General features: G+C 70.1%; 1 protein-coding gene across 1 annotated transcript in view; it reads right to left on the bottom strand.

Annotated features, from left to right (window-relative positions):
• The window catches only part of LOC102455999 (receptor-type tyrosine-protein phosphatase F-like), a gene marked incomplete at its 3' end in the record, with an annotated part of 547,172 nt that overhangs the window by 13,194 nt on the left and 508,580 nt on the right, over nt 1-25,398 (bottom strand). The window contains exons 15-21 of the mRNA XM_075917250.1: nt 16,539-16,656; nt 12,838-13,416; nt 12,426-12,523; nt 7,611-7,864; nt 7,071-7,155; nt 6,279-6,482; nt 3,666-3,820 (exon numbers count right to left, since the gene is read on the bottom strand). Of these exons, the coding sequence (XP_075773365.1) occupies nt 3,666-3,820; nt 6,279-6,482; nt 7,071-7,155; nt 7,611-7,864; nt 12,426-12,523; nt 12,838-13,416; nt 16,539-16,656 (1,493 nt within the window). The remainder of the gene's footprint in view (nt 1-3,665; nt 3,821-6,278; nt 6,483-7,070; nt 7,156-7,610; nt 7,865-12,425; nt 12,524-12,837; nt 13,417-16,538; nt 16,657-25,398) is intronic.

The raw sequence follows: 25,398 nt of genomic DNA, 5'->3' as shown, positions 1-25,398 counted from the left end.
GCCTCCGACGGCCCCTGCCCGGCTCCCGACGGCCCCTGCCCGGCCTCCAACGGCCCCTGCCCGGCTCCCGACGGCCCCTGCCCGGCCTCCGACGGCCCCTGCCCGGCTCCCGACGGCCCCTGCCCGGCCTCCAACGGCCCCTGCCCGGCTCCCGACGGCCCCTGCCCGGCCCCCGACGGCCCCTGCCCGGCCTCCAACGGCCCCTGCCCGGCCTCCGACGGCCCCTGCCCGGCCTCCGACGGCCCCTGCCCGGCCCCCGACGGCCCCTGCCCGGCCTCCGACGGCCCCTGCCCGGCCCCTGCCCGGCCTCCAACGGCCCCTGCCCGGCCCCTGACGGCCCCTGCCCGGCTCCCGACGGCCCCTACCCGGCCCCCGACGGCCCCTGCCCGGCCCCCGACGGCCCCTACCCCGCTCCCGACGGCCCCTGCCCGGCCTCCGACGGCCCCTGCCCGGCCCCCGACGGCCCCTGCCCGGCCCCCGACGGCCCCTGCCCGGCTCCTGACGGCCCCTGCCCGGCCCCCGACGGCCCCTGCCCGGCCCCCGACGGCCCCTGCCCGGCCCCCAATAGCCCCTGCCCGGCCCCCGACGGCCCCTACCCGGCTCCCGACGGCCCCTGCCCGGCCCCCGACGGCCCCTGCCCGGCCCCCGACGGCCCCTGCCCGGCCTCCGACGGCCCCTGCCCGGCTCCCGACGGCCCCTGCCCGGCCCCCGACGGCCCCTGCCCGGCCCCTGCCCGGCTCCCGACGGCCCCTGCCCGGCCCCCAATAGCCCCTACCCGGCCCCCGACGGCCCCTGCCCGGCCTCCTACGGCCCCTGCCCGGCCCCCGACGGCCCCTGCCCGGCCCCCGACGGCCCCTGCCCGGCCCCCGACGGCCCCTACCCGGCTCCCGACGGCCCCTGCCCGGCTCCCGACGGCCCCTGCCCGGCCCCCGACGGCCCCTGCCCGGCCCCCGACGGCCCCTGCCCGGCTCCCGACGGCCCCTGCCCGGCCCCCGACGGCCCCTACCCGGCTCCCGACGGCCCCTGCCCGGCCCCCGACGGCCCCTGCCCGGCCCCCGACGGCCCCTGCCCGGCCCCTGCCCGGCTCCCGACGGCCCCTGCCCGGCCCCCAATAGCCCCTACCCGGCCCCCGACGGCCCCTGCCCGGCCTCCTACGGCCCCTGCCCGGCCCCCGACGGCCCCTGCCCGGCCTCCGGCGGCCCCTGCCCGGCTCCCGACGGCCCCTACCCGGCCCCCGACGGCCCCTGCCCGGCCCCCAATAGCCCCTGCCCGGCCCCCGGCAGCCCCTGCCCGGCTCCCGACGGCCCCTGCCCGGCCCCCGACAGCCCCTGCCCGGCCCCCGACGGCCCCTGCCCGGCCCCCGACGGCCCCTACCCGGCTCCCGACGGCCCCTGCCCGGCCCCTGCCCGGCTCCCGACGGCCCCTGCCCGGCCCCCGACGGCCCCTGCCCGGCCTCCGACGGCCCCTACCCGGCTCCCGACGGCCCCTGCCCGGCCTCCGACGGCCCCTGCCCGGCTCCCGACGGCCCCTACCCGGCCTCCGACGGCCCCTGCCCGGCCTCCGACGGCCCCTACCCGGCTCCCGACGGCCCCTGCCCGGCCTCCGACGGCCCCTACCCGGCTCCCGACGGCCCCTACCCGGCCTCCGACGGCCCCTGCCCGGCCTCCGACGGCCCCTACCCGGCCTCCGACGGCCCCTGCCCGGCCCCCAATAGCCCCTGCCCGGCCCCCGACGGCCCCTGCCCGGCCCCCGACGGCCCCTGCCCGGCTCCCGACGGCCCCTGCCCGGCCCCCGACGGCCCCTACCCGGCCCCCGACGGCCCCTGCCCGGCCCCCAATAGCCCCTGCCCGGCCCCCGGCGGCCCCTACCCGGCCCCCGACAGCCCCTGCCCGGCCCCCGACGGCCCCTGCCCGGCCCCCGACGGCCCCTGCCCGGCCTCCGACGGCCCCTGCCCGGCCCCCGACGGCCCCTACCCGGCCCCCGACGGCCCCTGCCCGGCCCCCAATAGCCCCTGCCCGGCCTCCGGCGGCCCCTGCCCGGCTCCCGACGGCCCCTACCCGGCCTCCGACGGCCCCTGCCCGGCTCCCGACGGCCCCTGCCCGGCCTCCGACGGCCCCTGCCCGGCCCCCGACGGCCCCTGCCCGGCCTCCGACGGCCCCTGCCCGGCCCCCGACGGCGAGACCTGTGGATGGCGCTGGGCTGCATGGAAAGGGGCCAATCTCTGCCCAGAGCCGCCCAGCTGCCTCCGCGGAGCCGGCAGGTACTGCTGGGAGCCTGGACAAGAGAGGATCCCGGGGAGCTGCCCTGCTGACTACGAGACCTGCCGCCTTCTGCAGGAGACCGGCCTGCTGTCCCCAGTACCCAGGCCAATGTCAGCAGGCGTCAGCGGGGCGCTGTCTCGCCATGGGGCGATGCGTCCCACGCTACCGGGCTGAGCCCCCACCTCTTGCAGTCTCTGTGGGGAAGGAGCAGTGTGCCCTCTAATCTTTGCCATCCATGTGCAGAATAATTGTATGTGCGCCAAGGCACGTGTGGACGTGCACCACCAGCAGAACCACAACCCAGCCGGGGCGCTCTGCTCATCACCCAGGTGGCACTGGACTCTCTCCCCAGTGGCTGCCCAAGTGCTCGGCTCCCAGGGGACACTGGGACGAGGGCTGCCTGCCCACAGTTGGATTCGGCGCGGCTGCGTGTGGGACGCCGAGCTCCAGGGAGACAGTGCGAGCGCGAAGCCGGGAGCACGCGGCCCGCCTCGGCGCGGGAGGAGGGGCAGGAGGCCCTGGGCACAAGGACAGTCATTTCGCCCAGAATCCATGGCACGCAGCGCCGGGGAGCCCCAGGCCAGCACTACGCCCGGCAGCGCAGGCGACACCGTCCCATGTGGACGCCGTGGCCCCAGCCAGCGGCACACGGGGGCAAGGGGAGGGCAGGGGGCCCGGGGCAGAGGATGGCACCTCGTTCCCAGCTGGCAGCGCAGTTCCTCTGGGAGGGCAGAAACCCCAGAACCCCGCGCAGGCGCAGCCCCAGAGCCGGAGGGCGCCAGGCTGGAGGGACCCCGGGGCAAGCAGAAGAGCCGGAGGGGAAGAGAAGAGACGGCGGGTTCCTACCTTTCTTGTTTGCTAGGTCCAGAGCAGGGTGGGAAGAGAAGAAAGGGGTGTCAGCGAGCGCCCGCCCCAGCCAGTGCCCGCCCCAGCACCCGCGCCCGCCCCAGCCAGCGCCTGCCCCAGCCAGCGCCCGCCCCAGCACCCGCGCCCGCCCCAGCCAGCGCCCGCCAGCAGCCGCTCGGGGGCCCACGCGCTAGACACGCCGCAAACCAGCCGACGCGCTCGGACTCTGGCAGCAGGGAGCACGGGGAGCCAGGGACGCCCACCACATGCAGCAGCAGCTTTTCTGTCTGGGCTCAGCCGGCAGCAGGCAGGCTCCCCCGCGGGCCACTGAGAGGAACCAGGCGGCCTCCCCTGCACAGCTCCCGAGGGCGAGGGGACTGCTGAGCCCGGCACCACGGACTGCGCGGCCCTGCCCCAGCGCCCGCCTCCCGGCCACGCCCCGGGGGCCGCTCGTGGGGGGACGGCTGCCTGCGCCGGGGGGCCGTGGCAGGCACGCTCTGACAGAGGCAGGGAGGCCCCGGTGCCCACCAGCTGGGCCGGGAGCCGGCGGCTTCTCACCTCTTGAAGAGCAGGATAGCGATGACGATGATGATGATGAGAATCACGGCCAGCACCGGGCCCATCACCCACAGCATCTCGGGCTCGTCCTGCTGCTTCGCTGCAGACACTTCCATCACGATCTCGTCCGAGTACGGGCTGGCCGCGTAGCGCTTCTGCAGAGCCCAGGGGAGACGAGCAGGCAGCCCTCAGGGGCAGGAACCGGCCCCCGGCCCGTCCAGGAGAGACCGGTCCTGGCCCCTGCCCAGCGCGCCCGGGAGAGACCGGCCCCTGCCCCTGCCCAGCGCGCCCGGGAGAGACCGGCCCCTGCCCAGCGCGCCCGGGAGAGACCGGCCCCTGCCCAGCGCGCCCGGGAAAGACCGGCCCCTGCCCAGCGCGCCCGGGAGAGACCGGCCCCTGCCCAGCGCGCCCGGGAGAGACCGGCCCCTGCCCCTGCCCCTGCCCCTGCCCAGCGCGCCCGGGAGAGACCGGCCCCTGCCCAGCGCGCCCGGGAGAGACCGGCCCCTGCCCAGCGCGCCCGGGAGAGACCGGCCCCTGCCCAGCGCGCCCGGGAAAGACCGGCCCCTGCCCCTGCCCAGCGCGCCCGGGAGAGACCGGCCCCTGCCCCTGCCCAGCGCGCCCGGGAGAGACCGGCCCCTGCCCCTGCCCAGCGCGCCCGGGAGAGACCGGCCCCTGCCCAGCGCGCCCGGGAGAGACCGGCCCCTGCCCAGCACGCCCGGGAGAGACCGGCCCCTGCCCAGCGCGCCCGGGAGAGACCGGCCCCTGCCCAGCACGCCCGGGAGAGACCGGCCCCTGCCCAGCGCGCCCGGGAGAGACCGGCCCCTGCCCAGCGCTCCCGGGAAAGACCGGCCCCTGCCCCTGCCCAGCGCGCCCGGGAGAGACCAGCCCCTGCCCATGCCCAGCGCGCCCGGGAGAGACCGGCCCCTGCCCCTGCCCAGCGCGCCCGGGAGAGACCGGCCCCCGCCCAGCGCGCCTGGGAGAGACCGGCCCCCGCCCAGCGCGCCTGGGAGAGACCGGCCCCTGCCCCTGCCCAGCACGCCCGGGAAAGACCGACCCCTGCCCCTTCCCCTGCCCCTGCCCAGCGCACCTGGGAGAGACCGGCCCCTGCCCCTGCCCAGCACGCCCGGGAGAGACCGACCCCTGCCCCTTCCCCTGCCCCTGCCCAGCGCGCCTGGGAGAGACCGGCCCCTGCCCCTTCCCCTGCCCCTGCCCAGCGCGCCCGGGAGAGACCGGCCCCTACCCATGCCCAGTGCACCGAGGAGAGACCGGCCCCTGCCCCTGCCCAGCGCGCCCGGGAGAGACCGGCCCCTACCCATGCCCAGTGCACCGAGGAGAGACCGGCCCCTGCCCCTGCCCAGCGTGCCGGGGAGAGACCGGCCCCGGCCCCTGTCTAGCGTTCCCAGGAGACGAGCAAACAGCCCTGAGGGGCAGGAAGCTGCTCCCATCCCAGGGCATCGCGTCAGCGAGCCACAACACAGCACACGTGGAACGTGCCTCCCCCCGGAATGGCGCAATCCACGTTGAGCCGGACAGCTGAGCTCCCTCGGTGCGGGAATGGACCGGCCAGGAGCCGGGCGCTAGGCGGGTGATAACATCTCCCCAGGACGGGGCTCTAGGGGCAGTGAAGCAGAGAAACCCCCTCGCACAGCTTCGGAGAGGCAGGGCCGCTGAGAACTCCTGTGCCTGGCATCTCACGGAGCCGGCCGCAGGCCTGTCAGGCCCTAGCTCCTGCGGCTGCGAGGGTCGTGGGGGTTAATACTGCGCCACACAAGCCCCTGAGCCTGCAGGGAGAGCTGGAGCTGGCCCAGGGACGTGCCGCTGGGCCGGGAACTAGAGCCGTGCCGGCCGCAGAGGAGGTGCCCGCGGCTCTCGCCAGGGCCTGCAGCAGGGTCACAGCTCAGACTCGGGTGCAGCGCCGGGGCGGTGGGCTAAGCGAGCGCGGAGCCTCGGGGAAGTGCCCCGTGATCTGTCCCGCTGGCCCAGGCGCAGAGCAGCGCGCAGGCCGGCTACGCGCCACGCCCCGGGCTGGGGGCTCTCGTTGGGCGTCTCCGCAGCCTGCAGCGCTGCTGTCAGCGGGGATCCTGCCCCCCGGCCCCCTGGAGTCCCTCAGCCTCTTCTCCTCCCCGCCCCAGGCTGTGTGGCCCCCCGGGGGCAGGGAGACCTGGGCGCCGAGGGGCAGCTCCGCGGCGGGTACACGAGCGCGGGGGCGGCGCGGCTGGGCCCTGCCAGGGGAGCGAGCCGACTCCAGCCCTGCAGGCGATGGCGGAGCCGTGTGGGGCCTGCACCCCGACGCGCAGGAGCCCGGGCCGGTCGCCCTTGGAAATGCCAGCGGACAGCCCCAGGCCACGCCCCGGGTGTGCGGGGCCTGCTGAGCCAGGCAGAGCTCTGGGCAGGGCGCAGGACTCGGCCCCTCCTGCGTCAGGGTCGCCAGCAAGAAGAGCCCCCTGTGGCCCCAGCGGGTCTCCCGGGCAGCGCCGGGGCTCCTAGCCGCACGTCGCAGCCCAGGCCTCCCGCAGCCACCCCTCAAACGCCTGCCGGTCCCACGGACACCTCCTCTCCGCCGCCAGCTGCTCCGCTTGGCCCTGCCCACGCTGCCTGGCCAGCAGCCCTCACCGTCTCGCCGTCCTCCAGCGACGCCAGCACGAAGCAGCGGTAGCTCAGGCCCTCCGCCAGCGGCCTGTTGTAGAAGCCCTGGTAGGTCTTCTCGTCGCCCAGGGTGAAGGTCTCTGGCAACACGTCCACTTGGGCGGCCACGTAGGGCTTCAGCCTGTCGGCCTGGCGCCGCTGGCGCCGGCCCTGCCCGATGGCCTCCAGCAACTGAGGGCAGAGCGCTCGGGTCACTCCACCCCTCCCCAGCCGGGCCGCCCACTGCTCGGGGCCTGGCGCTGGGCCACGCGGCTCCGGGGCAGCCATGCCGGGTGGGGGCTGCCAGGGCTGACACGCCGGCTGCATCTAGGGGTGGGGGCAGAGCAGGGCCCCCGGGGCTCTGCGGAGTGCGGGTTCGGCCCTGCTGCGGCGCGGGAGGCGGGCGCGTCCTGGGCTCTGCGCTGGAACCAGGTGGCTACGGGCAACAACGTGCCGGCTGGGCCTCCCCCGGGCAGGCAGCAGAGCACGGAGCCAACGCCGGCTGCAGGGGAAGGCGAGATCCGCCCCGACCTCCACCTGCTGCCGCAAGGACTCCCAGGGCTCTGCCTGTCCAGCGGGGCGTGCGGGGGCAGGGGGCCGCCCCGGAGGCAGCGAGCGCTCTTAGGGACGGAAGCCTTGGGCAGGCTGAGTGCGAGGGGCGTGAGCTCCGGGCCCCCCGGCAGGGCTGGCTGTCCCCTTGTCTCACGCCAGCCAAGCTCTGCGCCCCCAGGCCCAGGCCGCAGGTGAAGCCTGACATTGGGAGGTGCCATTGACTCCTACCTGGTCCAGCTCCATCTCGTCCGGCGTCCGCCACCTGGCCGCGTGGCTGCTCGGATCTGCTGGCACCACCACGATGTAGTACCACCTGGGGGGCAGCAGGGTCAGGTGGCATCGGGCCTCTCCTTGGCAGGGGGCCGAAGGAGAAACACCTCCCAGACGCCTCCCGCCAAGCCCTGTCCCCAAATCACTGCGGCCCCTGTCTGCACGGAGGTGGGGCTGCGGCTGTGCTAGCGGAGACGCCCAGCGGTGCTCTGGGCGGGAGCCGGCGCCGGCGCCGGGCAAGGACGCCTGGGGAATCGGCTTTCAGCACCAGGACAGCGGCGACGAAGGAGGCTCCCGCGAGCTGCTGGGCAGACGTGTACTCAGCAGCGGCCGTGAGCAGGACAGGGAGGCCCGGCTCGGCCCCTGGCCGGCTTTCCCGGGGCGCAGGGCCAGCCCAGAGCTAGGAGCACGCCAGCGAGCACGGGCTGCCGGGCGAAGGGAAACCGGCCTGCAGCCGCCCCCCGAGTTCGCCTGAGCGGGGGCAGAGGCGCCGCCTACCTGACGGGCGCGGCGCTCGGCACTCTGGGGAGGGCGAGGGTGAACTTTCCCTCCCGCATGTATCTGGCTGTGGCGAGGGGTTTGCTCGGCAGGACGTCGGGAGCCGTGTGGATGGAGACCCGGTGCTGCAGCCCCCCCGCGCTGCTGCCCCGGTTCATGAGCACGAAGGAATACTCCGTGTCCGGCTGCAGGTCGCTGATGAGCTTCTTCATCGAGTGGCCGTCCACCTCCACGCTCTGGCTGTTGTACAGGATCTGGGAGGGAGGCAGGCAGCTGAGCCGGGAGTCTCTCTGGGTCCCTGCAGCGCCGGCGCCGGGAGCCTGGCCCGCCCTGCTGCAGGCGGGCAGCGCCAGGGAAACCGGCCTGGCCCGTCGCCGCCCGTCTCTCCAGCTGCCCGCCGAGGCGATCACTGCGTGTCGCTGGACGCTGGTCGCGAGGGGAGGGACGCGGGCAGCTGTGCGGCGCAGACACCGGGACGCGGCACCTCCCCTGCGGCCAGCTGCTCCCCCCTCCGCGCCCTTCCCGCATACGCAGCACGCCCGGGCCACGCGCACTGCGCCACGGCCCCGCCCGCCTTGCGGGGAGCCCCCAGCCCCTGGACACAGGGCCCCTCTCGCCACGGGTGCGGGGCCGAGGTCTGGGCTAGGCGCCGTGACGCTCAGCTCTGAGCTTGGACTCAGACGGTTTCCTGCGGCTCGGAGGGAGGGGAAATTCCCCCGTGTGCGAGCTGCTCCGAGGGGGGCAGAGCCGCACCGAGAGCCCCGGCTGCCTGCGCCGAGTCCAGGCGCTGAGAACCCGGCAGAGCGAGCGGCCAGCTCCGCACGCTCAGCCAGCCCTGAGCAGGCCCGGCGCTTCCTCCCGTGGGCCGCTCCCCGGCCTGCCCCGCCCGGCAGCATCTCCCCAGCCTGCCCCGCCCCGGCCTGCCCCGCCCGGCAGCATCTCCCCAGCCTGCCCCGCCCCGCCCCGGCCTGCCCCGCCCGGCAACATCTCCCCTGCCTGCCCCGCCCCGCCCTGCCCCGCCCGGCAGCATCTCCCCAGGCTGCCCCGCCCCGGCCTGCCCCGCCCGGCAGCATCTCCCCAGCCTGCCCCGCCCCGGCCTGCCCCGCCCGGCAGCATCTCCCCAGCCTGCCCCGCCCCGGCCTGCCCCGCCCGGCAGCATCTCCCCAGCCTGCCCCGCCCCGCCCCGGCCTGCCCCGCCCGGCAACATCTCCCCTGCCTGCCCCGCCCCGCCCCGCCCGGCAGCATCTCCCCAGCCTGCCCCGCCCTGGCCTGCCCCGCCCCTCCCCGGCCTGCCCCGCCCGGCAACATCTCCCCTGCCTGCCCCGCCCCTCCCCAGCCTGCCCTGCCCTGCCCAGCAGCATCTCCCCTGCCTGCCCCGCCCGGCAACATCTCCCCTGCCTGCCCCGCCCCGGCCTGCCCCGCCCGGCAGCATCTCCCCAGCCTGCCCCGCCCCGGCCTGCCCCGCCCGGCAGCATCTCCCCAGCCTGCCCCGCCCCGGCCTGCCCCACCCGGCAACATCTCCCCTGCCTGCCCCGCCCCGCCCCGGCCTGCCCCGCCCGGCAGCATCTCCCCAGCCTGCCCCGCCCCGGCCTGCCCCGCCCGGCAACATCTCCCCTGCCTGCCCCGCCCCGGCCTGCCCCGCCCGGCAACATCTCCCCTGCCTGCCCCGCCCCGCCCGGCCTGCCCCGCCCGGCAACATCTCCCCTGCCTGCCCCGCCCCGCCCCGGCCTGCCCCGCCCGGCAGCATCTCCCCAGCCTGCCCCGCCCCGGCCTGCCCCGCCCCTCCCCGGCCTGCCCCGCCCGGCAACATCTCCCCTGCCTGCCCCGCCCCTCCCCAGCCTGCCCTGCCCCGCCCAGCAGCATCTCCCCTGCCTGCCCCGCCCGGCAACATCTCCCCTGCCTGCCCCGCCCCTCCCCAGCCTGCCCCGCCCGGCAGCATCTTCCCAGCCTGCCCCGCCCCACCCCGGCCTGCCCCGCCCGGCAACATCTCCCCTGCCTGCCCCGCCCCTCCCCAGCCTGCCCTGCCCCGCCCAGCAGCATCTCCCCTGCCTGCCCCGCCCCAGCCTGCCCCGCCCCGCCCCAGCCTGCCCCGCCCGGCAACATCTCCCCTGCCTGCCCCGCCCTGCCCCAGCCTGCCCTGCCCGGCAACATCTCCCCTGCCTGCCCCGCCCCGGCCTGCCCCGCCCGGCAGCATCTCCCCAGGCTGCCCCGCCCCGGCCTGCCCCACCCGGCAACATCTCCCCTGCCTGCCCCGCCCCGCCCCGGCCTGCCCCGCCCGGCAGCATCTCCCCAGCCTGCCCCGCCCCGGCCTGCCCCGCCCGGCAACATCTCCCCTGCCTGCCCCGCCCCGCCCCGGCCTGCCCCGCCCGGCAACATCTCCCCTGCCTGCCCCGCCCCGCCCCGGCCTGCCCCGCCCCAGCCTGCCCCGCCCCGCCCCAGCCTGCCCCGCCCCAGCCTGCCCCGCCCCGCCCCAGCCTGCCCCGCCCGGCAACATCTCCCCTGCCTGCCCCGCCCCGCCCCGGCCTGCCCCGCCCCAGCCTGCCCCGCCCCGCCCCAGCCTGCCCCGCCCCAGCCTGCCCCGCCCCACCCCGGCCTGCCCCGCCCGGCAACATCTCCCCTGCCTGCCCCGCCCCTCCCCAGCCTGCCCTGCCCCGCCCAGCAGCATCTCCCCTGCCTGCCCCGCCCCAGCCTGCCCCGCCCCGCCCCAGCCTGCCCCGCCCGGCAACATCTCCCCTGCCTGCCCCGCCCTGCCCCAGCCTGCCCTGCCCGGCAACATCTCCCCTGCCTGCCCCGCCCCGGCCTGCCCCGCCCGGCAGCATCTCCCCAGGCTGCCCCGCCCCGGCCTGCCCCACCCGGCAACATCTCCCCTGCCTGCCCCGCCCCGCCCCGGCCTGCCCCGCCCGGCAGCATCTCCCCAGCCTGCCCCGCCCCGGCCTGCCCCGCCCGGCAACATCTCCCCTGCCTGCCCCGCCCCGCCCCGGCCTGCCCCGCCCGGCAACATCTCCCCTGCCTGCCCCGCCCCGCCCCGGCCTGCCCCGCCCGGCAGCATCTCCCCAGCCTGCCCCGCCCCGGCCTGCCCCGCCCCTCCCCAGCCTGCCCTGCCCCGCCCAGCAGCATCTCCCCTGCCTGCCCCGCCCGGCAACATCTCCCCTGCCTGCCCCGCCCCTCCCCAGCCTGCCCCGCCCGGCAGCATCTTCCCAGCCTGCCCCGCCCCACCCCGGCCTGCCCCGCCCGGCAACATCTCCCCTGCCTGCCCCGCCCCAGCCTGCCCCGCCCCGCCCCAGCCTGCCCCGCCCGGCAACATCTCCCCTGCCTGCCCCGCCCTGCCCCAGCCTGCCCTGCCCGGCAACATCTCCCCTGCCTACCCCGCCCCGGCCTGCCCCGCCCCTCCCCGGCCTGCCCTGCCCGGCAACATCTCCCCTGCCTACCCCGCCCCGGCCTGCCCCGCCCCTCCCCGGCCTGCCCTGCCCGGCAGCATCTCCCCTGCCTGCCCCGCCCCTTCCTCGGCTTGCCCCACCCACCCCGCAGCATTTCCCCACTCTTCCCCTCCCCGGCCTGCCCTACCCCTCAGCATCTCCTCGGCCTGCCCCACGCGCCCCACCCTTCCCCAGCCTGTCCCACCCGCCCCGCAGCATCTCCCCACCCTGGCCCTCCCCGGCCTGCCCTACCCGCCCCGCCCCTTGGCCTCTTCATGCCCAGCCTGCCCTGCCCGCCCCATCCCACCCCTCAGCCTCTCCCCGGCCTGCCCTGCTCTGCCCTGCGGCATCTCCCAAGCCTGCCCTGCTGACCCTGTCCTGCCCCTCAGCCGCTCTCCCCACGCCTGGACTGCCCAAGCCCACCCCACACCTTGGCAGCTCCCCACGGCTGCCCCGCCCACCCTGCTCCTCAGCTGCTCTGCACCCCGCCCCACCTCTCGGCCTTCTCCCCAGCCTTTCTCACCCGCTCCGTCCCGTTGCCACTCTCCCCACACTTGCACCGCCCTCCCCGCCCCTCAGCCACTCTCCCCAGCCTGCCCCGCCCGTCGGCCGCTCTCCCCACGCTTGCAGGGCCCGAGGGAACAGGCCACTGCGGGCCCAGGGCCAGGACAGCGCAGCAGCCAGAGAGAGGGGCGTGCGTGGGGCTACACTGGGAACCGGTCCTGGAACTGCTGCCCAGGACTCGGCTGCTGAGAGCTCTGGGCCCGGGCCAGCCGCTCGAAGCTGGACTCGCTTCCTGCTTTTCAGGGTGCTCTTTGACCAGGTCCCATTTCCAGCTCTCTCCTGGCCGGTCGCCAGCCTTGGGCTGTACCCTGCCCCCAGCGGGCGCAGAGCGCGGCGCTCGCCAGGACCCGAGAAGAGGGCGGCTCGGGCAGGCCTTGCCAGGGAGCTGGGAGGACGGCACACGCCTCCCTGTGACCGGATGGCGAGAGCAGGCCGGGGATGCTTTGGGGGCCAGAGGGAAGGGCCCTGGGGGCCCACGCCAGAAACGGGCGGCGCAGCGCCTGAGAAAGGCTCCCCTGCCCAGGTCCTCAGCGGGACAGGGAGCTGGCGCAGTGTCTGCAGCCCTCAGGGGCTCCCAACGTCACCTCGCCAGGCACTCCCTGCCCCGGCGCCCGGTCCAGAGCACAGCCTGACCCTGCCAGCGACCAGGAGGCAGGAGCAAACCAGGCAGCCACAGGACGCCGGAAGCAGCCGCACCCCCTGGCACCAGCACTTCCTCGGGGGCTTCCGCAGCCCCTTCCCTGAGACAAGCAAGGGGGCCCGGCTCGTGCCCACAGCCCAGTGCTGCCCGGGGCGCTGCCGCTCCCCTGCCACGAGGCCATGGCGCAGGGCCTACCTTGAAGGGCACGGCGGACTTGTAGGAGTCAGGCACTTCCCAGCTCAGCAGCACGGAGGTTTTCATCACGGCGCTGACACGGAAATTCTTAGCGAACACTGGAACAGAAGGAGGCCGTGAGCCGGAGCCGCACCCTCCCCCGCCCGCAGGCCCAGCGGGGCTGCATTTCTGCACGTCGGAGCGCGGCCGCCGCAGACCGAACCGGCTCCTGCAGCTCTCACGTGCTGAGCCCAGAGACCCGCCTTGCGGGGCTGCCCGGCCAGCCGACACCCCTTCACGCACCGAGAAAGCGGGCCTGGGCCTGGCCCTGGGAGTGACAGAGGCAATACCTCGCACCGGCTCCGTGAGGGCAGCACGGCCTCGCTAGCCAGAGCCAGGGGACCCCAGCCCCCGCCACAGGCCTGGCGCCTACCTTGCTCAACGGGCATGGTCCGGGACTGGATGCTGGGGCTGAGAGGCCCTGCCCCCTTGCTGTTGCGGGCCCTCACTTTGATGTCATAGGTGGTGTCAGGCTTGAGGTTGGCCAGGGTGATGCTGGTCTCCAGGGTGACGTTGGTCAGGTCTTGCTGGCTGTTGATATCTCGGTAGACAACCGTGTAGTTGGTGACTCGCCCGTTGCGCTCCGCCAGCACCGGGGGGTCCCAGGCCACCTCCGTGGTGGAGGTGGTGAGTCCCACCACGCGCAGGCGCTGCGGGAACCCGCTGGGCACGTCCTCTGCCGTGGTGATCTCCTTCTCGAACTCCTCCCCCGGGCCGGCCCTGTTCTTGGCCGCCAGCTTGAAGAGGTAGGTGGCACCTTTGTGCAGGCTGGTCACCGTGTAGTGATGGTCGTTCTTCCCAAAGTCCATGGTGTTCATCTTCTCCTCGTCCGTGCGCTTGTACTGCAGCCGGTACCCCAGCAGCTCCCCGACCATCTCCTTGGGGGGGTGCCACTGGATGAGCGCGGTGTTCATGGCTGTGGTGCTAATCATCATGGTGGGCCTGCCTGGCACTGGAACACAAACATACTGTCACCACCCTGCTGCCAGGCAGAGAGAGGGCAGAAAACAGCGCTAGTGGGCCCAGGACTGGCGTCACTCTGTGCTTGGATCCCAGAGCGGCCAGGGCAGCATACCAGGCTGCATGGACGGGCACGGATGGACCCAGAGGCTGGGGAAAACTGGATCCAACAAATTCTGGGTTCAGATTCCCCAAATTCTACTGAGATGTTGACAGTGGAAATGAGCTTGGGACGAGGGGTCACCCAATGAAATTCATAGGAGGCAGGTTTAAAAAAAACAAAAAACAAAGGAAGTTTTTCTTCACACTGTGCAGAGTCAACCTGTGGAACTCCTCGCCAGAGGATGTTGTGAAGGGCAGGACTTTTAACAAAAAGAGCTAGACAGATTCATGGAGGTAGGTCCATCGACGGCTGTTAGCCAGGCTGGGCAGGGAGAGGTCCCTGGCCTGTGTTTGTCAGAAGCTGGGAATGGGCGACGGGAGGGATCACTGGATGATTCCCTGGCCTGTTCACTCCCTCTGGGCACCTGGCATTGGCCACTGCGAGCAGACAGGACCCTGGGCTGGATGGGCCTTTGCCTACCCAGCCTGGTCGCTGTGATGTTTGCAATGAATGCAGCAGCTGACTCGCCCGCTCCGATGTGCAACGGCTTTACCCGAACCTCAGAACCCCGCGTTTGTCTCGGATCACTTGGATTCTACTGGTTTTATGGGGACTGCTCCGCCCGGCACTGCTCCGCAGACGAAAGTCTGCCCCAACGGACGGCCTTGACAGACGCACAACCCCCATTCCCGGCACCCTGATCCATCTGGCTGCAGCAACCTTCCTCCCCAGCCTCGCACTCGCACTCGCACCATGTGCAGGGCTGGGGGAGGGGCTGTTTGCAATCAGATACGTCCGGTGCAGCTGATGAACCAGCTCACGATGTGAATGCCAATGTGGCTGGGGAACAGCAGCCGCACAAGTGCGGGGCCGCTGCCTTCCCCGGGCCAGAACCTCAGCTGGGAATGGAGGGTGTCTGGCCCGGAGACGGCTGAGCAGGCTGGACAGACAGCAGGGGCTGGGCTCCATGACTCCCGAGGTCCCTTCCCGTGCCAGTGCTCTGGGATTCTAGGGTCCCCCATCACCCGCCGGCTGGAGCAGAGCAGCGCAGGCTGGCCCAGCGCCATTTCGGGAGGGGGCAGCAGCCGTGTGCCCCAGGACGTGGCAGCTTTCGTCCCGTGCCCCGGCCGCCGAGCGAGCGAGGGGAGGTACGCGCTCCGGGCATGCTTCTCGCACCGGGCTGGGGAGCTCCCCGCAGGAGGAGAAGCAAGCGCGTCCCGGAGCGCAGGGCCGAAATGACACCCAGGTCGGTGGCACGGCAGCACAACCCCGAAGCCGCTGCGCTTGGCGGCGTTCCGGCCCCACCAGGCCCTGCCTGACGTCCCCAGGAGCTGGACCGACTGCAGGGGGGCAGCTCTGGGCACCCTGCTCCTCGTGAGACACGGAACTCAAGGGACGTCGCTAGCGTCTCTATTACCCAAGCTCGCGGCGCAATCCCTGGCGGCCCCAGCACCTTGGGATAGAGGGTGTTTTATGCTGATTCCGCACGTCGTAACCGTCCAACGCGCCTCCCGCCGGGGAGCCCTGCTGCCGTTAGCGCGTAGAACCGGGCGCTTACAACGCGCCTCCCGCCGGGGAGCCCTGCTGCCGTTAGCGCGTAGCGCCGGGGGGGCCCTGCTGCCGTTAGCGCGTAGAACCGGGCGCTTACAACGCGCCTCCCGCCGGGGAGCCCTGCTGCCGTTAGCGCGTAGCGCCGGGGGGGGGCCCTGCTGCCGTTAGCGCGTAGCACCGGGGGGGCCCTGCTGCCGTTAGCGCGTAGCGCCGGGGGGGCCCTGCTGCCGTTAGCGCGTAGCACCGGGGGGGGGGGCCCTGCTGCCGTTAGCGCGTAGCGCCGGGGGGGGCCCTGCTGCCGTTAGCGCGTAGCGCCGGGGGGGGGCCCTGCTGCCGTTAGCGCGTAGCGCCGGGGGGGCCCTGCTGCCGTTAGCGCGTAGCGCCGGGGGGGCCCTGCTGCCGTTAGCGCGTAGCACCGGGGGGGGCCCTGCTGCCGTTAGCGCGTAGCGCCGGGGGGGGGCCCTGCTGCCGTTAGCGCGTAGCGCCGGGGGGGGCCCTGCTGCCGTTAGCGCGTAGCACCGGGGGGGGCCCTGCTGCCGTTAGCGCGTAGCGCCGGGGGGGGCCCTGCTGCCGTTAGCGCGTAGCGCCGGGGGGGGCCCTGCTGCCGTTAGCGCGTAGCACCGGGGGGGGCCCTGCTGCCGTTAGCGCGTAGCGCTGGGGGGGGGCCCTGCTGCCATTAGCGCGTAGCACCGGGGGGGCCCTGCTGCCGTTAGTGCGTAGCACCGGGGGGGGGCCCTGCTGCCGTTAGCGCGTAGCACCGGGGGGGGCCCTGCTGCCGTTAGCGCATAGCACCGGGGGGGGCCCTGCTGCCGTTAGTGTGTAGCACCGGGGGGGGCCCTGCTGCCGTTAGTGCGTAGCACCGGGGGGGGGCCCTGCTGCCGTTAGCGCGTAGCGCCGGGGGGGGGCCCTGCTGCCGTTAGCGCGTAGCACCGGGGGGGCCCTGCTGCCGTTAGCGCGTAGCGCCGGGGGGGCCCTGCTGCCGTTAGCGCGTAGCACCGGGGGGGGGGCCCTGCTGCCGTTAGCGCGTAGCGCCGGGGGGGGCCCTGCTGCCGTTAGCGCGTAGCGCCGGGGGGGGGCCCTGCTGCCGTTAGCGCGTAGCGCCGGGGGGGCCCTGCTGCCGTTAGCGCGTAGCGCCGGGGGGGCCCTGCTGCCGTTAGCGCGTAGCACCGGGGGGGGCCCTGCTGCCGTTAGCGCGTAGCGCCGGGGGGGGGCCCTGCTGCCGTTAGCGCGTAGCACCGGGGGGGGGGCCCTGCTGCCGTTAGCGCGTAGCGCCGGGGGGGCCCTGCTGCCGTTAGCGCGTAGCACCGGGGGGGGGCCCTGCTGCCCACGAAACGCCTCCCGCCCGACGAGCGACGCGCCGACCCCCAGGCCAGGATGCCCCAGGCAGCGCCACGCCCGGCCAGACCCACATCTGCGCCCGCTGTGCCTGGCCCCGCCGCCCGCCAGCTCTGCCCACTCACCCGCGCCCGGCATGGTGACCACTTTGGGCTTGCTGCGGGCGCCGTCCCCTTTGGTGGTGTAGGCGGCCACGGTGATGGAGTAGGTGCTTTCCGGGAGCAGGCCTCCGAGGACGGTTTCCTGCGGGGCCATTCGGCGGGGAGCGGAAAACAAGGAAGAAGAAGCCAGACGGTTACTGCCGGGGTGAGCGGGGGCTGGCGGCTGCTCTCCCTTCGTGCCTCGCCCTGCGGGTCTGCCCGGCCGCACGGCGCTAATGGAAGGAGGGCGCCATTTGCACGGGGCTCCTGTCTCCTCGCTCGGGGGCGCCCACAGCTGCCCCGCGCCAGCCTTGTCCTCACAGCTGCCGGGGCGGGGGGCGGGGGGTGGGGGGCGGGGCGGGTGCAGCCAGGCCTGGGCAGCGCCTCCCTCCAGGGCAGAGTGGAATGTGACTGGCCACCGGGGGGGGCTGCAAGACCAAGGCTCCCGCGGGCCCTGCCAGGCATCCGGCCAGGGCGGGTCCTGGGTACCCGGGGCCGTTCTCAGAGGGGGCCTGGCCGCCCACAGGGGAGGGCTGAGAAAACAGAGACCCTGCCCCGCCCCCGGCTGCCCCGGCTATGAGGGGAGGGGCAGATAACGCCAGGACCCAGGCCTCTGAACTGGGCCTCTGGTGCCTTCCCGCTGCACACAGGGCCCTGCCTTACCTCCGCCGCGGCCCGTCAGCGCTCCCCAAAGGACCCCGCCCCCCCGGCGGCCTTACCGCCTCTCGCACAGCCCGGGCGGCCCTTCAGCGGAGGGGAGCCCTCCCTCCCTCCTGCCGCGGGGGCTGCGTTCCCAGCCCCAGCCCCGGGACTGGCCAGGTGCAAGAGCGGCCCCAGGGCAGGCGGATCTGCATGGGGGGGCAAGGCGGGGGCTGAGGGCAGGGCGGGGGCTGGGGCGTGCTTTCCAGGGATGCGGCTGGATCGCTCCATCCTCGTGCTCTCCCGTGAACGGTCCCAAACTCCTGATTTCCGCACCCACCGAAGGGAACTGCCCGGCTCCCCGCCCAGTGGGAGCAGCCAAGCCCGAGACAAATCAACAAGCACCGACAAGAATGGCACCCGACACAGAGCAGCAGAGATCCCCCACTCCCGACCCGGCGTTGTGCACGGGACAGCCGGCTCCCCGCCCCCTCCAGGCCGGAGGGAGAGCATGCCGGGGGGGGGGGTGATTGCACAGTGGAGACATAGGGCTGTCATCACAAACCCCCCAGCAGGGACCTGGCCAGCGCGCAGCGGGGTGCGTAACCCAAACGCTGCCCCTCAAAGGCCATTTCCTGGATTGCTCCTCTGCGTTTGTGTTTCTGAATGCGGGGAGCCTGTCCCGGCTGTGGCCGTGTGGCTGTTTCCTGCTGCAGCGGCTGAGCGGGCGGGATCCATGAGCTTTAACGATTCTCTATCGGATTTCACCGCCCAGCTATGTGACCCACCTGCAGCAGAGAGCAGGCTGCCTCTGGAGCCGCCCACCAGCCTGCTGCAGCTGCATTGCCACAGGCCGGCAGTGCGGACAGGCCAATTGCTCGGCTTACGGGACAGGCCAATTGCTCGTCTTACGGGACAGGCCAATTGCTCGGCTTACGGGACAGGCCAATTGCGCGGTTTACGGGACAGGCCAATTGCTCGTCTTACGGGACAGGCCAATTGCGCGGTTTACGGGACAGGCCAATTGCGCGGCTTACGGGACAGGCCAATTGCACGGCTTACGGGACAGGCCAATTGCTCGTCTTACGGGACAGGCCAATTGCGCGGCTTACGGGACAGGCCAATTGCACGGCTTACGGGACAGGCCAATTGCTCGTCTTACGGGACAGGCCAATTGCGCGGCTTACGGGACAGGCCAATTGCTCGGCTTACGGGACAGGCCAATTGCGCGGTTTACGGGACAGGCCAATTGCGCGGCTTACGGGACAGGCCAATTGCGCGGCTTACGGGACAGGCCAATTGCTCGTCTTACGGGACAGGCCAATTGCTCAGATTACGGGACAGGCCAATTGCGCGGCTTACGGGACAGGCCAATTGCGCGGCTTACGGGACAGGCCAATTGCTCGTCTTACGGGACAGGCCAATTGCTCGGCTTACGGGACAGGCCAATTGCTCGTCTTACGGGACAGGCCAATTGCTCAGATTACGGGACAGGCCAATTGCACGTCTTACGGGACAGGCCAATTGCGCGGCTTACGGGACAGGCCAATTGCGCGGCTTACGGGACAGGCCAATTGCTCGTCTTACGGGACAGGCCAATTGCGCGTCTTACGGGACAGGCCAATTGCTCAGCTTACGGGACAGGCCAATTGCGCGGCTTACGGGACAGGCCAATTGCGCGGTTTACGGGACAGGTCAATTGCGCGGCTTACGGGACAGGCCAATTGCGCGGCTTACGGGACAGGCCAATTGCTCGTCTTACGGGACAGGCCAATTGCTCGGCTTACGGGACAGGCCAATTGCTCGTCTTACGGGACAGGCCAATTGCTCAGATTACGGGACAGGCCAATTGCTCCTCTTACGGGACAGGCCAATTGCTCGGCTTACGGGACAGGCCAATTGCTCAGATTACGGGACAGGCCAATTGCACGTCTTACGGGACAGGCCAATTGCGCGGCTTACGGGACAGGCCAATTGCTCGGCTTACGGGACAGGCCAATTGCGCGGATTACGGGACAGGCCAATTGCTCGGCTTATGGGACAGGCCAATTGCTCAGATTACGGGACAGGCCAATTGCACGTCTTACGGGACAGGCCAATTGCGCGGCTTACGGGACAGGCCAATTGCACGTCTTACGGGACAGGCCAATTGCGCGGCTTACGGGACAGGCCAATTGCTCAGATTACGGGACAGGCCAATTGCACGTCTTACGGGACAGGCCAATTGCTCGGCTTACGGGACAGGCCAATTGCACGTCTTACGGGACAGGCCAATTGCGCGGCTTACGGGACAGGCCAATTGCTCAGATTACGGGACAGGCCAATTGCTCAGATTACGGGACAGGCCAATTGCACGTCTTACGGGACAGGCCAATTGCGCGGCTTATGGGACAGGCCAATTGCTCAGATTACGGGACAGGCCAATTGCACGTCTTACGGGACAGGCCAATTGCGCGGCTTACGGGACAGGCCAATTGCTCAGATTACGGGACAGGCCAATTGCACGGCTTACGGGACAGGCCAATTGCACGGCTTACGGGACAGGCCAATTGCTCAGATTACGGGACAGGCCAATTGCACGTCTTACGGGACAGACCAATTGCACGGCTTACGGGACAGGCCAATTGCACGTCTTACGGGACAGGCCAATTGCACGGCTTACGGGACAGACCAATTGCACGGTTTACGGGACAGGCCAATTGCTCGGATTACGGGACAGGCCAATTGCTCAGATTACGGGACAGGCCAATTGCGCGGCTTACGGGACAGGCCAATTGCACGGTTTACGGGACAGGCCAATTGCTCGGATTACGGGACAGGCCAATTGCTCAGATTACGGGACAGGCCAATTGCGCGGCTTACGGGACAGGCCAATTGCTCGGCTTACGGGACAGGCCAATTGCGCGGTTTACGGGACAGGCCAATTGCTCGGATTACGGGACAGGCCAATTGCTCCTCTTACGGGACAGGCCAATTGCACGGTTTACGGGACAGGCCAATTGCTCGGATTACGGGACAGGCCAATTGCTCAGATTACGGGACAGGCCAATTGCTCCTCTTACGGGACAGGCCAATTGCTCGGCTTACGGGACAGGCCAATTGCTCACCTTACGGGACAGGCCAATTGCACGTTTTACGGGACAGGCCAATTGCTCAGATTACGGGACAGGCCAATTGCTCCTCTTACGGGACAGGCCAATTGCGCGGCTTACGGGACAGGCCAATTGCGCGGCTTACGGGACAGGCCAATTGCACGGCTTACGGGACAGGCCAATTGCACGGCTTACAGGACAGGCCAATTGCTCGTCTTACGGGACAGGCCAATTGCTCAGATTACGGGACAGGCCAATTGCTCCTCTTACGGGACAGGCCAATTGCTCGTCTTACGGGACAGGCCAATTGCTCGTCTTACGGGACAGGCCAATTGCTCCTCTTACGGGACAGGCCAATTGCGCGGCTTACGGGACAGGCCAATTGCGCGGCTTACGGGACAGGCCAATTGCTCGGCTTACGGGACAGGCCAATTGCTCGGCTTACGGGACAGGCCAATTGCACGGCTTACGGGACAGGCCAATTGCGCGGCTTACGGGACAGGCCAATTGCGCGGCTTACGGGACAGGCCAATTGCTCGGCTTACGGGACAGGCCAATTGCTCGGTTTACGGGACAGGCCAATTGCTCGGCTTACGGGACAGGCCAATTGCTCGGCTTACGGGACAGGCCAATTGCACGGCTTACGGGACAGGCCAATTGCACGGTTTACGGGACAGGCCAATTGCACGGCTTACGGGACAGGCCAATTGCGCGGCTTACGGGACAGGCCAATTGCGCGGCTTACGGGACAGGCCAATTGCGCGGCTTACGGGACAGGCCAATTGCGCGGCTTACGGGACAGGCCAATTGCTCGGCTTACGGGACAGGCCAATTGCACGTCTTACGGGACAGGCCAATTGCACGGCTTACGGGACAGGCCAATTGCTCAGCTTACGGGACAGGCCAATTGCACGGTTTACGGGACAGGCCAATTGCACGGTTTACGGGACAGGCCAATTGCACGTCTTACGGGACAGGCCAATTGCACGGTTTACGGGACAGGCCAATTGCTCCTCTTACGGGACAGGCCAATTGCACGTCTTACGGGACAGGCCAATTGCGCGGCTTACGGGACAGGCCAATTGCTCAGATTACGGGACAGGCCAATTGCGCGGCTTACGGGACAGGCCAATTGCTCCTCTTACGGGACAGGCCAATTGCTCGGCTTACGGGACAGGCCAATTGCTCCTCTTACGGGACAGGCCAATTGCTCGGCTTACGGGACAGGCCAATTGCTCGGCTTACGGGACAGGCCAATTGCTCGGCTTACGGGACAGGCCAATTGCTCGGCTTACGGGACAGGCCAATTGCTCGGCTTACGGGACAGGCCAATTGCGCGGCTTACGGGACAGGCCAATTGCTCGGCTTACGGGACAGGCCAATTGCTCGGCTTACGGGACAGGCCAATTGCTCGGCTTACGGGACAGGCCAATTGCACGGCTTACGGGACAGGCCAATTGCTCGGCTTACGGGACAGGCCAATTGCTCGGCTTACGGGACAGGCCAATTGCACGGCTTACGGGACAGGCCAATTGCTCGGCTTACGGGACAGGCCAATTGCTCGTCTTACGGGACAGGCCAATTGCACGGCTTACGGGACAGGCCAATTGCACGGCTTACGGGACAGGCCAATTGCTCGGCTTACGGGACAGGCCAATTGCACGGCTTACGGGACAGGCCAATTGCTCGGCTTACGGGACAGGCCAATTGCTCGGCTTACGGGACAGGCCAATTGCTCGTCTTACGGGACAGGCTAATTGCACGGCTTACGGGACAGGCCAATTGCTCGTCTTACGGGACAGGCCAATTGCTCGGCTTACGGGACAGGCCAATTGCTCGGCTTACGGGACAGGCCAATTGCTCGGCTTACGGGACAGGCCAATTGCTCATCTTACGGGACAGGCCAATTGCACGGCTTACGGGACAGGCCAATTGCTCGGCTTACGGGACAGGCCAATTGCTCGGCTTACGGGACAGGCCAATTGCACGGCTTACGGGACAGGCCAATTGCTCGGCTTACGGGACAGGCCAATTGCTCGTCTTACGGGACAGGCCAATTGCACGGCTTACGGGACAGGCCAATTGCTCGGCTTACGGGACAGGCCAATTGCTCGTCTTACGGGACAGGCCAATTGCACGGCTTACGGGACAGGCCAATTGCTCGGCTTACGGGACAGGCCAATTGCTCGGCTTACGGGACAGGCCAATTGCTCGGCTTACGGGACAGGCCAATTGCACGGCTTACGGGACAGGCCAATTGCGCGGCTTACGGGACAGGCCAATTGCACGGCTTACGGGACAGGCCAATTGCGCGGCTTACGGGACAGGCCAATTGCACGGCTTACGGGACAGGCCAATTGCGCGGCTTACGGGACAGGCCAATTGCTCGGCTTACGGGACAGGCCAATTGCTCGGCTTACGGGACAGGCCAATTGCTCGGCTTACGGGACAGGCCAATTGCTCCTCTTACGGGACAGGCCAATTGCACGGTTTACGGGACAGGCCAATTGCACGGTTTACGGGACAGGCCAATTGCACGGCTTACGGGACAGGCCAATTGCACGGCTTACGGGACAGGCCAATTGCGCGGCTTACGGGACAGGCCAATTGCACGGCTTACGGGACAGGCCAATTGCGCGGCTTACGGGACAGGCCAATTGCTCGGCTTACGGGACAGGCCAATTGCTCGGCTTACGGGACAGGTCAATTGCTCCTCTTACGGGACAGGCCAATTGCACGGTTTACGGGACAGGCCAATTGCACGGTTTACGGGACAGGCCAATTGCACGTCTTACGGGACAGGCCAATTGCGCGGCTTACGGGACAGGCCAATTGCACGGTTTACGGGACAGGCCAATTGCACGGTTTACGGGACAGGCCAATTGCACGTCTTACGGGACAGGCCAATTGCACGGTTTACGGGACAGGCCAATTGCTCCTCTTACGGGACAGGCCAATTGCACGTCTTACGGGACAGGCCAATTGCGCGGCTTACGGGACAGGCCAATTGCTCAGATTACGGGACAGGCCAATTGCGCGGCTTACGGGACAGGCCAATTGCTCCTCTTACGGGACAGGCCAATTGCTCGGCTTACGGGACAGGCCAATTGCTCCTCTTACGGGACAGGCCAATTGCTCGGCTTACGGGACAGGCCAATTGCTCGGCTTACGGGACAGGCCAATTGCTCGGCTTACGGGACAGGCCAATTGCTCGGCTTACGGGACAGGCCAATTGCTCGGCTTACGGGACAGGCCAATTGCGCGGCTTACGGGACAGGCCAATTGCTCGGCTTACGGGACAGGCCAATTGCTCGGCTTACGGGACAGGCCAATTGCTCGGCTTACGGGACAGGCCAATTGCTCGGCTTACGGGACAGGCCAATTGCACGGCTTACGGGACAGGCCAATTGCTCGGCTTACGGGACAGGCCAATTGCTCGGCTTACGGGACAGGCCAATTGCACGGCTTACGGGACAGGCCAATTGCTCGGCTTACGGGACAGGCCAATTGCTCGTCTTACGGGACAGGCCAATTGCACGGCTTACGGGACAGGCCAATTGCACGGCTTACGGGACAGGCCAATTGCTCGGCTTACGGGACAGGCCAATTGCACGGCTTACGGGACAGGCCAATTGCTCGGCTTACGGGACAGGCCAATTGCTCGGCTTACGGGACAGGCCAATTGCTCGTCTTACGGGACAGGCTAATTGCACGGCTTACGGGACAGGCCAATTGCTCGTCTTACGGGACAGGCCAATTGCTCGGCTTACGGGACAGGCCAATTGCTCGGCTTACGGGACAGGCCAATTGCTCGGCTTACGGGACAGGCCAATTGCTCATCTTACGGGACAGGCCAATTGCACGGCTTACGGGACAGGCCAATTGCTCGGCTTACGGGACAGGCCAATTGCTCGGCTTACGGGACAGGCCAATTGCACGGCTTACGGGACAGGCCAATTGCTCGGCTTACGGGACAGGCCAATTGCTCGTCTTACGGGACAGGCCAATTGCACGGCTTACGGGACAGGCCAATTGCTCGGCTTACGGGACAGGCCAATTGCTCGTCTTACGGGACAGGCCAATTGCACGGCTTACGGGACAGGCCAATTGCTCGGCTTACGGGACAGGCCAATTGCTCGGCTTACGGGACAGGCCAATTGCTCGGCTTACGGGACAGGCCAATTGCACGGCTTACGGGACAGGCCAATTGCGCGGCTTACGGGACAGGCCAATTGCACGGCTTACGGGACAGGCCAATTGCGCGGCTTACGGGACAGGCCAATTGCACGGCTTACGGGACAGGCCAATTGCGCGGCTTACGGGACAGGCCAATTGCTCGGCTTACGGGACAGGCCAATTGCTCGGCTTACGGGACAGGCCAATTGCTCGGCTTACGGGACAGGCCAATTGCTCCTCTTACGGGACAGGCCAATTGCACGGTTTACGGGACAGGCCAATTGCACGGTTTACGGGACAGGCCAATTGCACGGCTTACGGGACAGGCCAATTGCACGGCTTACGGGACAGGCCAATTGCGCGGCTTACGGGACAGGCCAATTGCACGGCTTACGGGACAGGCCAATTGCGCGGCTTACGGGACAGGCCAATTGCTCGGCTTACGGGACAGGCCAATTGCTCGGCTTACGGGACAGGTCAATTGCTCCTCTTACGGGACAGGCCAATTGCACGGTTTACGGGACAGGCCAATTGCACGGTTTACGGGACAGGCCAATTGCACGTCTTACGGGACAGGCCAATTGCGCGGCTTACGGGACAGGCCAATTGCTCCTCTTACGGGACAGGCCAATTGCTCGGCTTACGGGACAGGCCAATTGCACGGCTTACGGGACAGGCCAATTGCACGGCTTACGGGACAGGCCAATTGCTCGGCTTACGGGACAGGCCAATTGCACGGCTTACGGGACAGGCCAATTGCTCGGCTTACGGGACAGGCCAATTGCTCGGCTTACGGGACAGGCCAATTGCACGTCTTACGGGACAGGCCAATTGCGCGGCTTACGGGACAGGCCAATTGCGCGTCTTATGGGACAGGCCAATTGCTCGGCTTACGGGACAGGCCAATTGCGCGGCTTACGGGACAGGCCAATTGCGCG

Source organism: Pelodiscus sinensis, unplaced genomic scaffold (assembly GCF_049634645.1).
Source record: "Pelodiscus sinensis isolate JC-2024 unplaced genomic scaffold, ASM4963464v1 ctg74, whole genome shotgun sequence".
In the NCBI taxonomy this organism is placed as follows: Eukaryota; Metazoa; Chordata; order Testudines; family Trionychidae; genus Pelodiscus; species Pelodiscus sinensis.
Note: the sequence above shows the minus strand (reverse complement) of the source record. Positions and strands in the feature narration are given on the sequence as shown.